The 15,414-nt window shown below is 36.2% G+C and overlaps 2 protein-coding genes across 2 annotated transcripts in view; one reads left to right on the top strand and one right to left on the bottom strand.

The window, feature by feature from the left end:
• Nucleotides 1-10,124, top strand: part of LRRTM3 (leucine rich repeat transmembrane neuronal 3) — a 148,304-nt gene extending 138,180 nt beyond the window's left edge. Inside the window, exon 3 of the mRNA XM_036438347.2 lies at nucleotides 9,688-10,124. Within this exon, the coding sequence (XP_036294240.1) occupies nucleotides 9,688-9,897 (210 nt within the window). The 3' untranslated portion in view covers nucleotides 9,898-10,124. The remainder of the gene's footprint in view (nucleotides 1-9,687) is intronic.
• Nucleotides 1-15,414, bottom strand: part of CTNNA3 (catenin alpha 3) — a 1,168,431-nt gene that overhangs the window by 817,698 nt on the left and 335,319 nt on the right. The window lies entirely within an intron of this gene.

The following is a 15,414-nucleotide window of genomic DNA, read 5'->3' as shown; positions in this document are numbered from 1 at the left end:
GGATATCAGTCCTGCCAATGCAGGACAAGCTCTCAGGATTGGCATTTCAAATGTATAGCCTGTATTATGAAGAATGCCAAAACTAGAATAGGCTGGGGAGATGATAAAGACACTTGGAATGCTAGTAGGATTTTGGAAATCATGACAGAAAAATAAATATAAATGCCAGTGTTCAGGGAAGTCCCACTTAGAGCTTCTGTATGAGCCTGTTAGTCACAGATACAGAGTTCCTGCTCTGTTCCTCCCGTGACAGTCCCAAACACTGCTATCTGTTGTTTATCTTGTAGTGCTTAATATAGTTGGTGATTTTCCCTCTCACAGAATGAAAAATAGGAACCTAGGTGAAAAATATAAACTGTTGGCCCAGCCTGTGTGGCTCAGTGGCTGAGTGTACACCTATAATCCAGGAGATCACAGTTCGATTCCCTATAGGGGCACGTGTGAGGGGTTGCAGGCTGGATCCTCAGTGTAGGGCATGCAGGAGGCAGACAATCAATGATTCTCTCTCATCACTGATGTTTCTCTCTCTCTCTCTCTCCTCTCTCTCTCTCTCTTCTCTCCTTCCCCCCCTCTCTGAAATCAATAAAAATATATATTTAAAGAAATATATAGATAGTTGTATCATCATTATTAAAAGATCCCTGAGTGGAATATTATAACTACAATTTTCAGGAAAAAGAGAAAGAAAAATGAGCTGTTTTCACACTGACTAGCCACTGCGCCTCACTACACAGCGGTATGAAGAAACGGATTTGAAAACATGGCATCAAGATTAGTGGGGCCTTTGAGCCAGAGGCTCAGTTTGGGTCCCCTCATTTTACCTGGCAGCAGTGCGGGGTTAGCAGGCATCGGGCTGTGCAGAAAGATTTGCATGTAAATTAAAACAGTTTGGGGCCTTTTGCCTTGCTTCAGTGAGAGAGAAACATCACTTTTCACTGGCGCCACAAGAATAAAACGGAGGTTAACACAGAAGGAACCAAGGCAGAGTCCATTACGGGGAGAGCTGGTTTGGCAGGTGCACAGACTCTTGGAGATCATGGGCCGGGCTCCGAGGGAGCACTAAAGAGTTGAAAAATGCAGGTGTGGAAGGTATTAAAGGACAAAGCACAGACAGAGCATTCTGAAATGCAGAGGAGAAAGATCACCAAATTGAGAATAATTATTTTATTTTTAATATTATTTAAACTGTTATATATTGGGTCGGCAACTACGTAATTGCGTATTTTTTTAAAGAAAATCAAAGACAATTTTTTCATGGAACTAAATAACTTTATTCTGTAATGTATTGCCCATTTTGATCAATGGCCTTTTGCCATCTTTCAGGCAGCATCATAATCCCACGTTCAAAAAACTTCTGGTTTTTATTAGCAAAAAACTGAATCAGGTACGATTTAACATCTTCATCATTATTGAAATTTTTACCATTCAAGGAGTTTTGTAAAGATCGAAACAAAAAGTAATCAGATGGTGCAAGGTCAGGACTATATGGTGGATATGGCAAAACATCCCAACCAAGCTCCATTAATTTTTGCCGAGTGACCAAAGATGTGTGTGGCCTTGCATTGTCATGATGGAATACAACACCTTTTCAATTTGTCAATTCGGGCCGCTTTTCTTCAACTGCATTGTTTAATTTCGTTAGTTGTTCAATGTAGACATCAGAATTGATCGTTCGGTTGGGTGGTAAGAGTTCAAAGTAGACAATTCCTTTGTAATCCCACCAAACTGATAACAAAACCTTCTTTTGATGAATATCAGCTTTTGATGTTGTTTGAGTTGGTTCACCTGGCCTGCTCCATGATCTTTTCCACTTGATATTGTTGTAAACAACCCATTTTTTATTGCCAGTTATCAGTCGTTTTAAAAATGGATCATTTTCATTATGTTTCTTTAGCAAATCGCAGCTGCTAATGCGTTGCGTTAACTGTAATTCTTTCAGTTCGTGAGGAACCCATGTATCGAGTTTTTGAACATAGCCAAGTTGTTTTAAGTGATTTTCAATGCATGTATGTGATACATGAAGCTTCTCTGCAATCTCACGTGTTGTACTGTGACAGTTCGAATTGATTATTGCTTTGATTAGGGCGTCATCAACTTCAACTGGACGACCAGAGCGTTTTTCATCTTTGAGGGAAAAATCACCAGAACGAAATTTGGCAAACCAATTTTGACACTGCCGTTCTTTTAAGGCTTCGTCACCATAAACAGCACATAACTTTTTATGAGCTTGCGATGCGTTTTTCCCTTTGTGGAAATAAAAAAGCAAAATATGACAAAAATGTTCCTTTTGATTTTCCATTTTTCAACGAACGCCAAACGAAAACTACAAAACAGATCAAAAAACTTTTTTTACTGATTAACAGCTGAATAGCCAACTATCAAATAACAAAATGTGTTTTACATTTGTACTACGTCTGCAAACCTAAAAATTCAACTGAAGCCATATGTGTGTGGAACCCGCAATTATGTAGTTGCCGACCCAATATTTTAAATTTATACCTCATACTTTACGTAATAAGATATACTAGTGTTTAAAATATTTAAATTAAATATTTTAAGTAATTGAAATAAAATAAAGGATCCCAAACGTTATAGTGCAGCATTATGTGCCTGATCATTAGTATGGATTTTTGAAAATTCCTTCTAGCCCTGTACCTCTAGCCTAGGATTGTAATGGCCTGGTCTTGAAATCATTAGACTTTAGCAGATTATCTCAGTCATATATCCCCTAAAGCCCAGTAAAAACCTTCTGAGATGAAGGTTTTTAATTTCTACCCAGACTATATTAAGAATCTTTTCTTTATTATTCATTTACTCATGTAATCATTTATCCAAAAAACACATATGTAGTGCTTTACGACATTTAAGGGCAATGGGAATCAATATAAGACATAGAGAAATGTGATTAGTCATAGATTTGTGCTGTCAAGAAGACCATCATCTAACATAAGAGAAAATATATGCAAAAACAAGACTACAGGAGACAAACTTCAAAGTATACATTTATAAAGTATTGAGGCAGTGCCTTGAAAATTTAAGGAAGAGAGAGAGCATACAGAAAACAATAAGTATCATTTAATATAAAACTACAGTGATTGAGGTTTTTAACTCCCTTTTGTTTTAAAATATATTTTTACTAGAGGCCCAGTGCATGAAATTTGTGCAAGAGTAGGCCTTCCTTCCCCTGGCTGCCAGCACCCGCTTCCCTCAGGCCACCAGAAGGCACCTGGGACCAGGTTTCCCTTGTAGCCCTCGCTTTGTCCAGAACATCATCTGGAAGGATGCCCTGTCTAATTAGCATATTATGCTTTTATTATTATAGATTGGCTTCAGATGGGAAGAGAGAAGGATAGTGTGAGAGAAGCATCAGTTCTGAGGGAATCATTGATCTGTTGCCTCCAGCACGCCCCGCAGCACTGGAGATCCAGCCCACAATTGATAGGGAATCAAACCATTGCCTCCTAGTCCATTGGTCAATGCTCAACCACTGCGCAACACAGGCTGGGCTCATTTCTCTCGCTATATGCAGATCATTGAAAACAACAGCTACAAAACCCTACAGCATCATTCTTACACAACCTAGAGAGGCAGGATACATGCTAGATAACATCTGGCCTATAAAATGGAGGATTTCCCCTGTGATATATGGGAACAGCCTGAGCATTCTGCTCAAGAATAATCAGTATTAATATTTATAGTTACTAAAAACCCTATTCAGAAAGAACACTTAACAAGCAAGCATTCCTGCTTTGCAATTCTTAGAGAGAAAAAATGACAGCCTTTTTATCATTTCCCCTCAAAAGTGGACCATCATTTTCTCTTCCTCAGAGCATTGTGCTTAAGACAATGCTTGCTATCCCACAGAAGAGATGTCCAAGTGGTTTGTAACCCAATAGCCAAGATCGGGAAAGAGCCCAGGTGCCCATCAGTAGATGAGTGGATAGAAAAGCTGTGGTACTTTTACACAGTGGAATATTATGAAGCTGTAAAATACATTTTTTTTTAAAAAGGAAATCTTACCTTTTGCGACAGCTTGGATGGAACTGGAGAGTATTATGCTGAGTGAAATAAGGCAGTCAGAGAAAGACAAATGCCATATGATCTCACTTCTATGTGGAATATATGAACCAAATAAACCCACGAATAAAACAGAAACAGAGGCATGATCCGTGGAACAGAATGACAGCTGTTAGAGGGGAGGGGTGTTGCGGGTCCAGGTGGAAGAAGGTGAAGGGATACATAGAGAGAGAGACAGACAACACTCTGGTGATAGCCAGAGGAAGGAGACAGGGAGCAGGTGGAAGTGGGCAAAGAAGTGATAAATGGGGTGGAAAGAGACTTTGCTTTAACCCTACCTGGATAGATCAGTCAATTTGAACATCATCCTGATACAATAGGGTTGTGGGTTTGATCCTCAGAAAGGGCACATACAAGAATCAGCCCGTCGAACAACAAAGTGATGTTTTATCTCTTTCCTTTCCTTCCCTCCCCCTCACTCTCTCTAAAAAATTAATTTTTTTCCCGCCGAAACCAGTTTGGCTCAATGGATAGAGAGTCGGCTTGGGGACTGAAGGGTCCCGGGTTCGATTCCGGTGTAGGGCATGTACATTGGTTGTGGGCATATCCCCAGTAGGTGCTGTGCAAGACGCAGCTGATCGATGACTCTCTCTCATCGATGTTTCTAACTATCTCTCTCCTTTCCTCTCTGTACAAAATCAATAAAATATATTTTAAAAAATAAATAAAAATAAATAAATAAATAAATATTTTTTTTTAAATAATTTCTTATCATTGCTTTGAGCAATGGGCACATGATGCAGTGCGCAGATGATGGTTTGTTGAGTTGTACACTTGAAACCTGTATGGTTTTGTGAATCAATGTCACCCCAATAAATTCAATAAAAAAAGAAATTGCTTGTAATCAACTAATTAGAATAGGAGCAACACATATGTATATTCATATCTACACACATATATTATACAAATATACATAGATATTTATGCAGTATAGTTTTAAATGAGAATTTTTACTTAATCACAAATTGGAAACTTTTTTCTCATTTTTTTATTAAGGTATTATATGTGTACATACCTTACCAATTCCCACCCTACCCCCACTCTGATACATGCCCTCCCTCCCCAGAGTTTTGTGTCCATTGGTTATACTTATAAGCATGCATACAAGTCCTTTGGTTGATCTCTTATCTTCCCCATATCTCCCTACCCTCCCCGCTGTCATTGGACAGTCTTTCTTTTACTGTCTCTGTACCTATCCTTTTGTTCATCAGTTTATAATGTTCCTTATTATCCATAAATGAGTGAGATCATGTGGTGTTTTTCTTTCATTGACTGGCTTATTTCACTCAGTATAATGTTCTCCAATTCCATCCAGGTCGCTGCAAATGATAAAAATTCATTCTTTTTATGGCAGCATAGTATTCCATTATGTAGATGTACCATAGTTTTTTGATTCAATCATCTGCTGACGGGCACCTAGTCTGTTTCCAAATACTAGCTATTATAAATTGTGCTGCTATGAACATAGGGGTGCATATTTCCTTTCTGATTGATGTTTCTGGTTTCTTAGGATATATTCCTAGGAGTGGGATTACTGGGTCAAATGGGAGTTCCATTTTCAGTTTTTTGAGGAAACTCCATTCTGTTCTCCCCAAATTGGAAACTTAAAAAACATTTTCTTTTTCTTTAAAATCACAAGCTCAAAATGACATATGAATAGGCGGGAGACCATTAATAATGAGTTATTTTATTCTCTGACTCAGTATATTTTTTATATGTAAAAGGTACATATCGTCAGTGTTGAGACAGACACTAGAAAATTACTGCTTAGGCAAGTACCATTGATGTCAACACAGCAAGCAGTTTAGCGGAGTCAAAATTTTTCCTAAGGGGAGTTTCCTAACTAATGGGTCAGCTACTGCCGCTCATTATTAGAATAGCATGTAGTGATTTCTTAGCTCAGACTCTAGATGATATTGCTTCCTGGGGAGTAAGTTTTCATATTCCCTGGATCTCTACAAGCTATGAAAAATTACCTCACCTGGAAAACAATGACCTAAAGGAGTGAGGGGAACCATAAGTAATTATAAATACTTCATGATGATAACATGCACCAGAAGAAACTGTTCTCTCTCTCTGAAAGCTATGGCAAGGAGATTCTACAGACACTGGAAAAGAGCCTACTAACCACAGGCCTGAGAAGCAGAATCTTACTAGATTTGAATCTCCTACTGCCCTTCCTGGAACCATAATTCCTAGCTTAGTCAAGCACCTAGGGCTGCTGCTCACTTCCATTTTATGAAATAACATATTTGGGTCATCCTCACGTACTTTAACTAAGTGACTTATGGTCCAAAATGGAACAGTAAGCATAAACTAAGACTGCCCTGTTACATCCTATGCATAAGGGAGAGCGTGGCTGCAGAACACTCCTGATTCAGCGTATTAAAGTGAATCAGGAACGAATGGAGAAAGAGACAGAGAGAATGAACAGAGTAGGCCGCTGTCAGCCTGGAAAGGGGGAGAGAACACAAAGAGCACAAAGTCACTTGATGGTTATGGGAAGGAGAAGGGACTGCTTTCTTTACTGATGCGGTGACGAGAAGGGGTTTACACGGATTGTATCTGAGCCTCAAGTTTTAATGAGGCTAGCCTCTCCACACTACCCAGGCAGTATACAGTATATACATAATATACATGGCATAGTCTATCCACATGCATGTCTTATATGAGTAACAAATACATAATACTTGGCTAGAACTAATGTGTCCTCCAAATTTGCATTTTCCATACCTGATTTAAATGATTTTGAGATCATAATTGGCTACAAGATTGTACACATGTGTTTTTATTTATATATTGTGTGTATATGTATGGGATTACCTATAAATACACATATGAATATATCCAATGCTAACTTAGATTTTCAAAATCATTTAAGTCAACCTGGGGAAAATCTACCAAAATGTACTCAGATATGGTTACCTGTTAAATTTTACATACTGATACATCATATTTTCTTGATATTAAGATGTAATTTAACTTAAGAATCACTTTCAATAGCAGGGGAAAAATACATGTTAAATATCCACATTGATTATAAGTGCTATTCCAGTTTTAGAAATAGAATAACACAACTTGACATTGAAAAAGTATAACCACATGGTTGGGTGCTTTAAAAGAAGATGTGTCCAAAAATAAGAAACTCTCTAAAGAAATTATGTGGAACATTTTAATAAATAGCAAGAGCTAACAGCTTAACTGATATGGTTCAAATTAGGACTTGCACTCTGGGTGCCAGTAGCCTCTAGATATTAAATTGAGCAGCAAATTGTGTGTGTGAGCACACACACATAAAATAAACATATTATGGTTTATTATTTGTCCTAATCCTTGCCGTAGGAATCACAAATTACTCACAGTAGAGTTATTTCTAAGTAAGCCAGGCATGTTGCAGTATATATGACCCATAAGTTTTCATGGCAAATAAGAATATATAAAATCCTAGATATATGTGACCCATAACAAATTACAGAGCATCGATTTCCCAGAAGCTAATGTAAAACTCATGTACCCAATAATAGTTCATTTTCATTCTCTCCTATAACTCAAATCTTTTCATGCTACACAATTACTTTTGCATGTTACCATATTGTAGTCACATGAGCTATTTCATCTGTAAAACAAGGGATTCTTATGTTACATGAGCACCTTTGGAAGCATCCTACTATTTTCTTTATGATCTTTCAATCACCTTAATTATTTTTTAAAAGTGTATAATGTCTTTTATTTACATATCAGATAACCGCACGCTTCAAATTAAAAAACCCACATAAAAATAAAGTTACTCAGGAATTTAATTTGATGAATTGAATTACATTTCTGTCTCCAAGGACTAAGCCTTGAACACCTGGTACATTGAAATGTTTATATTAAAAATAAACAATAATATCAAAAGAAGTGAGTACTATTATTTAAGAGAAAGCAGAAATATTTGCTAAACCAATTTTTATTGAAGAAAAAATAACTATGGGTAGAGGAGTAGGAATGGAATAAAAAGAGGCAAAGAGAGTTCTTATATATGGAGAAAATGATCAAAGAAAGAATAAAATCTATATATTATATTTTACTTAGTCCTGGGCTCTAATCTCAGCAGAAGTCAGAAAGGAATGTAGTCTGAAGTGCTCAAACAGAAATATATTTCATCCACTCACAAAGCTAGAGCAGCATCAGATTTTATCCAAGGCAATTAGACATCATGATTTAGGAATTAGGATAGTAAACAGAGATGAAGGCTGAGAGAAAAATCTACTATAATGTATTCAAATATGGTTACCTGTTATATTCTACTTACTGAAACATCGTATTTTCTTGATATGAAGATGTAATCTAAGAATCACTTTCAAATGCAAATCTGTCTACTTTTTAGGACAGGTTTCTGTCTTACTGAAAAACATGAGAATAATCTCTAGACTTCAACATCTGACATTTCCGACTACCCTTTGTCGGTAACATGTATGCTTCCTTCTGTCACATTGATCACTCTTGCCCTTTTCCTCATATCTTTAGATCTTGCATTTTTTTCACTAAACTTTCAATCAGCAAGGGACTCCTTTCCTGATATATGCCTTCATAGGAGTCATAGATTTTTAGACCTCCATAGGAGTCACAGATTCTTCCTCGGAGTTCTCTAAACCTAAATTTTAGATACATGGACCAAACCGCAGACATTAATATTTCAAAGAATTCTCTAAGAAGTTATTGACACAGACAATAGTAGTGCAATGAAGGCCTGAGGGGGTGTGGGACAGAGGGGGATAATAGGGAGAACAAAGGGGACCGCTGTAATACTTCCAACAAAAAAGATAAAGAAAACGAAGCTATTGAGTAAGAAGAGCCAGGATGACTCTTCTTACATAGACAATTCTCTCCTCTGCTGTGGTTTGCAAGTGGGTTAACTGCACCAGCATCATATGGGAATTTGTAGAAATGCAAATTCCAGGTTCTGCCTCTGACCAACTGGACCAGAAACTCAGGAGACGGAGTTGGGGGGGGGGGGGGGGGAGAGAAAGGGGGAAGAGGGTTGGCTTCCCACACATAACCAAGTAATAGTTTTCTTAGTTTTGATTAAACCCAAGTATTTACCCCGGTGAAGGAAAGCATTTTTCTGACTCTTCCAATGAAGATTTTAGCATTTTCAGAAACACGTAGGTTACTATTTGTCTGGAACAGAGGTCAGCAAACTCGTTAATCAACAGAGCCAAATATCAATAGTACAACCATTGAAATTTCTCTTGAGAGCCAAATTTTTTTTTAACTTAAACTTCTTCTAATGCCACTTCTTCAAAATAGACTCACCCAGACCATGGTATTTTTGTGGAAGAGCCACACTCAAGGGGCCAAAGAGACGCATGTGGCTCGCAAGCCGTGGTTTGCCGACCACTGGTCTGGAGGTTCTAGACAAGAATCAGACAGCTTCATCCCAGACTTCAAAACCATCACACTGTGTTTACAATGCTAAGAACCAGGGACATCAGAGGGTAGCATGAGGACACCCGAGCCACACAGCCATAGAGATGAGTCAGGAGAGCACTTTCACTGTCTTTAAATCTTGCCCCAAGTTGTCTATCTTTTTATAACTGACTTTTCTCGTGTTATTTTTCTTCCCAGATTCCTTTATCAATGAATGTGTCAACCTTTCTGGCCTACGACCAGCCCACAATAAGCTACTGTGGGGTGCACCATGAACTTCTCTCTCATAAGTCCTTTGAAACGACTGCACAGGACGATACGATGGAAACACACCTAGAGACTGAGCTGGACCTGAGCACAATCACAGCAGCAGGCCGCATCAGTGACCACAAACAGCATCTGGCTTAACTGAGCTACATGGCAGCCAAGGCCTGCCACTGAACTGTACCCTCAAGGACAAAATGAGGAAGATATGTTCCGTGTGGACTCTAAAAACAAAACAAAAATCCCCTGTTAAACAAAAGTCCAAGGTTGATTCATGAAATAAAGAAGACATTAATTGTTTCAAGTCTATACTTTGTAATTAGCTAAGTTGTGCAGTATTTTTTTTTTTACTTAAACAGAGTATTTCCCTGGGGAAAAAAAAAAAAGAAACAAACAACAAATCTTTTTCCTCCAAAACTCATCCTACCTATCTGTAAAAACTGTACAGAGCTAATGTATTTTTCATATTGTAAAATTTCAATTATACAAACAACTGGTATGTACAGTACCATAATTTAATTACAGCTTACTTTACAAACTTGACCCATTTCCGTTTCTACACTTTTAAATTAACAGAAATTATCTCCCGTGTTATTCAGAGTTACTCCGTTTTGTAGGGACTGTTTTGTTACTGCTTTTGTGCCCAGAAAACCTTGACTAAAATTCTGTGCTGTGAGAAACATGCACGATTTTTATCATGCTGACTGCGTAGAATTTTATCTACTTGTTCCAGAAATAATACATTAACCAAAAAAAAAGTGTTTAATTGTTGAGACTTGTTAAGAAGTTCTTCAATTACACAGCCAGATTTTTCTTATAAATGAAAAAAGAAAATCAAAGATTTTTTTTTTAACACTTCTTCACAGACTTAACTGTTGCCTTGAATTACAGCCTAGTTTCTAAGCAGTGAACTGTAACGATAAAGAGGGATATTTTAACAACATATCTCTGAATGAATGACTCATTATTTCATTCTTTTGAGGAGCCCACAGTTAAGGATGGAGGGGGCAGAACAGACAAAATATCACTGGAAACAAAGGCCGTAACCATAGCAACAGTCTTGGCTACATTAAAAAAGTTGCAGCTGTCAGTGTGACCAACAAAAACTTGTTATGAGTCTTATTTTCAGGCCCCAGGTGGACAAATGGACAGTAGCGATTTTTCTTCTATTTAACCCGAAGTGGTTTCCTTAAAAATAATCATCAGTCACAGCAAAAAGGTGGCTGGTTTTTAAAACTTCTTGTTTAGAAATGCGAGGCTATATTTTTGGGAACATCTCAAAGAAAATATATGAATTTTAAAAATCTTTGTGTGCCACCTCAGTTCTCTCCTGGGGAAGGAGCCTAAACATCCACAGCTCATTCAACATAGATGGGAGCCTTGGTGGAGATCGTGGCCCTGCAAGTTGGCCACACAGATCCCAATATGTTCATATGACCACCAGAATGAGGTTCACCTCCAGATTATCTGAAAAAGAACCCAGAGTCGTTTGAAACCACCCCAGATCATATGTTGATTATGGAATTGTACGATATAGTTAATTCAAATCAAATTGTGAATACCTTACCTTTTAGATGCTGAAAGAATCAATTTGTTTCTGGTATATTTGCTTGACACAGGTTACTATTTGAAAATATTTCTATTTTATCTGTGGTATTCACATTCTTTTGTGTGTGTTTTTTAAATATAGAACTATAAGTTTCCACCGTTATTGCACTAGGAGAAGTGCTTTTTTATGTTATCATTTTATAATTATGACATAAAAAAATAGGTTTAAAATATGTCAATTTCACAGGGGGTCAAATAATCAAAAACAATGAAGAAAATTTGTGAAACCCAATGTCAAAGATTGATTTTTTTTTATTTCTTCCAAAGAAATCATATCTACAAAAGTCTAGTCTTATCATGGCAAACTTAAGAGCAACTTCCAGAAGAACCAACTTTAAAAAATATAGACAGCTAATTTTTGTTAAAAATATACAAAGTCAGAAAGAAAGAAAAAAATGTTGAAAGAGTCAAACTCTCTTATTAATTTAGGTTAAACAATGTTACAGCACTTGTATCAACTATTTAACATCATATATTTTATAATATATTTTGCATAAATTATTTGCTATTCAAAATTTTCTTGTCATTTTAAGTCAAAATTTAATCTTTAGTTTTTCTAATTTTTAGTTTCCTTGCAGAGTATTCTTAATTTTCTAAATTCAAAAAATTGCTTTGCACAGTTAGCAAATTCATATGGAGTTAATTATAAATATGTTATTTGTGTGCCTAAAATCAAATTTTATTTACAATGTACATCAAAATGTCATTTGTAATTTTCCTCATTAGAAGTTGGCCTTGCAAATATTCAAGCATCATTTAATTTCCAGACATTTTCAAATTGATAAATGACTTTAAAATTTTTTTAGGTTCCAGGGAGCCTCACAGATATATGCCATTTATTTTTTGAAGCAAATTACTTCCTTACAACAGTTTAAATTCATCTAAAGTGAACAACTTGAATAGAGGCAGTCACCTTGTAACCCTAGCTCTGTGCATCTGAGGACTTACTACAGTAAGAATCAACTAAACTGAGAATTTCAAGATTTCTCATATTTGAAATTAAAGTATCTTTAACAAAAAGGAGGAAGAAGAAAAGGAGGAGGAAGCTGCAATAACAGCTGGGTTATTTGTCCGCTTTGTTTTTATACTGCCATCTCCAGGGGGAGGGGTGGTGGAAGTAAGACCTGCTAGAGGAGATTGTGTCTGGAATCATGATCATCTATTAACAATTTACATATTTGTGTCTGAAATCTTTATTTCTAATCTATCTTTTTCACATTCAATAACCTTCCTAACCACCCCGTTCCCATGTCTCCCTTCAGTTTAAACAACTGAAATGCTTTTGTAGTTGGAGTTGAAAAACGCAGAATTTGACCCAACATGGTTGTAGTAACAGCAGTAGCTGTGGCAAACAATCAAGTTATGCAGTGTTTTGAGGTTTTCAAACACAACTTCATATAAAGCTTCTCATTTTATCTTCATAACCACCCTATGAAGACACATTAATTAGTCTCAAAGAAGTTGAGTCTCGCCCAAGACACATGGCTAATAAGTGGTAGAATTGAATCATTCTCAAGATTCAGAGCCTGGTAGTTTCTCCTCTATACTAATATAAGCCTGCTCAGAGCCAGAGATATTAAGCAGAATGAAAAAGAAATTAACATTTTAACATGTTCAGTAATCTCTGATCTAATTCAGTTCCTTTATTTGTATAACACATGGACTAAATGAAATCTTTCTGTGTGCTACTCTAGGCTCTCACACTCCCAGTAAAACTCTTTGTTCAAAAAGTATAGCAAGTCATAGATTTCTTAACATACCATATCATCTGTAAGGACGCAGCTCAGTTACTTACAGGAAGTGGATGTTTATTGGCCCAAAGGTACAGACATAAAATCGAGAAGCACAAGAAAAGAAACCAAAAGACATCTAAATTGAGATTGCCTGGGTAGTTATAAAACAGATCCACAGTGAGAAATTTTACACATGTTCAACTGAACACATATTCAATTCAGAGCTAATTTGAAAGACCTTCATAATTTTTTTGTTTATTTGTTGCAGCAAGAGTACTTCTTGAAACATGAATTCTTATACTTGTTTCAACAGAGAACAATTTTTTCTATCCTCTTTTTAATAAAAAATGAACTGCACTTTATCCAAACTGATGTACAGATGCTAAAAGATGCTAATGGGCAAATAATATTTTACTAATCAGCTCATTTTTTTTATCAAGTCTCTATTCCTACTTTCTCCTGAATGTTTAATCTAGATAATCATAAAACCATACGAATTTTAATATAAATTATATTTTTAAAGGAAAGAAAGTTTGTTCAAATTTAACATTTAAGACAAATGACATAATTCTGATTTTATCAGTCCGGCTTCCCAAACTGCTAAGAAATAGCAAAACCTTTCTGCAAAAAATATTTTCTAAAATAAAACCACCATATATGAGAGTAAGACATGTATTTGTTTTTTGTCTGCTCCTGACTAAAAAGCCAATATCATCTCTCAATAGGAACATTCAAAATAAATATTGAAAGCATAATAATAGGTGCTGGTATGAACTATCTGGAAGCTGGAAAAGAGAAAATCAGATGTGCTGAGTAGATGGCATCACATCAAGGGAGAGGAAATGGACTGGCAGATACTTGGTTTCAGGAAAGATGGAGGTGAGAAATCTCTAGAGTGGTACATCTTATCACTGGTATAGTCTTAACAGTTTACCACTATGGTTTATTATTATTGTTTATTATTATTATATGGTTCATTATTATTGTTATAACAATCTGGTAACACAAAAAAGTGGCAGGTCCTAATGGGCTGGTTTTGCAGTAAGCACCCAAAAGTTGTCTGGCAGCAAGTAAGACCTTCCCTCTCAACGCACCAAAGCTGTTTCTAATGAGAGAAGTACCAAGAGCAGAGGTCCCAGATCAATGCTTTCAAACCCCTGACATACCCACTGAGACAGACTGACAATAGGCAATTGTGCTTTACTTCACAACAACTGTAATAGGGAAAAAAATATTTGAAAAGTAAAAAAAATACCAGAGTGGTGATTGGTTATTTTTAGAGGTCTCTCATGGCTTGCATTATTATTTTATTGTGAGAGGAGACTGCTTATATTTAATATTTTTAAATTTGAGGGTATAATTTGGGCTTTTGAAAATCCAGTTTATTATTTACCTTGCTACTAAAGAGGGTGATCTTAAAGCAAGAGAGTGCCTTGGCCATCTAGGACTCAGAGAACTCGAGCTCTTTCCTCCTTTCTCCCAAACATTTATAAACTTTATTTGATATGATGATATGTGTCTTACTGAAAAACAAAGTGGAAATTTGTTTTGTATAAATCAAATAACATTTAAAATGTATCAAAGAACCTTGTGATAAAGGATTCTTAAAGTAAATCTTTTTTGTTTTCTAATCTAAAGCAACATGCACTAATTTATCTTTTGTAACTTGATTTCCACCTAGCTTGTGTTCTACAAAGAACTGCATGACTTTGAAGGGTCTACGATGCTGTCTTTGCCCAGACTACAGAACATGAAGGACTGGCTCTAGATTTTGAGCTGGTATATAGACACCACAGAGTGATCATTTTCAGTCAGTTTCACTTACCGAAGTTACCTGGATTAGTGAAAAAATAGTATCAATATGAGTGCATAAAGTTGAGCATTTTTTCTTTCTTCTTCTTCTTCTTCTTCTTCTTCTTCTTCTTCTTCTTCTTCTTCTTCTATTTATTGGTTTAAACTTTTACCTCTTATCATATCCTACAAAATCAAAATGACCCCAAGTTTCTTGGGTCCAGACTATATTTACTGAATCAGAATCTGTAAACTTAATCTCTGATGCATATTATTAAGCTTTATAAAATATTATTCAAATGAATTTATTTTAACTAAGTCATCTAACTGCTTTTTACTCTAGTCTAAAATTATTAATTCCTGTGCTCTCCCAAGTCCATGTGAATCTGGAATTCTAAGTTTGACTGGAGGAATACACATATACGCTCATGGGTCAGGTTGTTTCCCAACAGATTGTTGTTTATATAGATTCTGCTCTCCATTAGCTCTTTCAACAGGAATATCTGAAAAGAGTCTCAGCTGGGTTATT

This window comes from Pipistrellus kuhlii, unplaced genomic scaffold (genome assembly GCF_014108245.1).
Source record: "Pipistrellus kuhlii isolate mPipKuh1 unplaced genomic scaffold, mPipKuh1.p scaffold_m20_p_15, whole genome shotgun sequence".
NCBI lineage: Eukaryota > Metazoa > Chordata > Mammalia > Chiroptera > Vespertilionidae > Pipistrellus > Pipistrellus kuhlii.
This window is presented reverse-complemented; position numbering and strand designations above follow the sequence as displayed.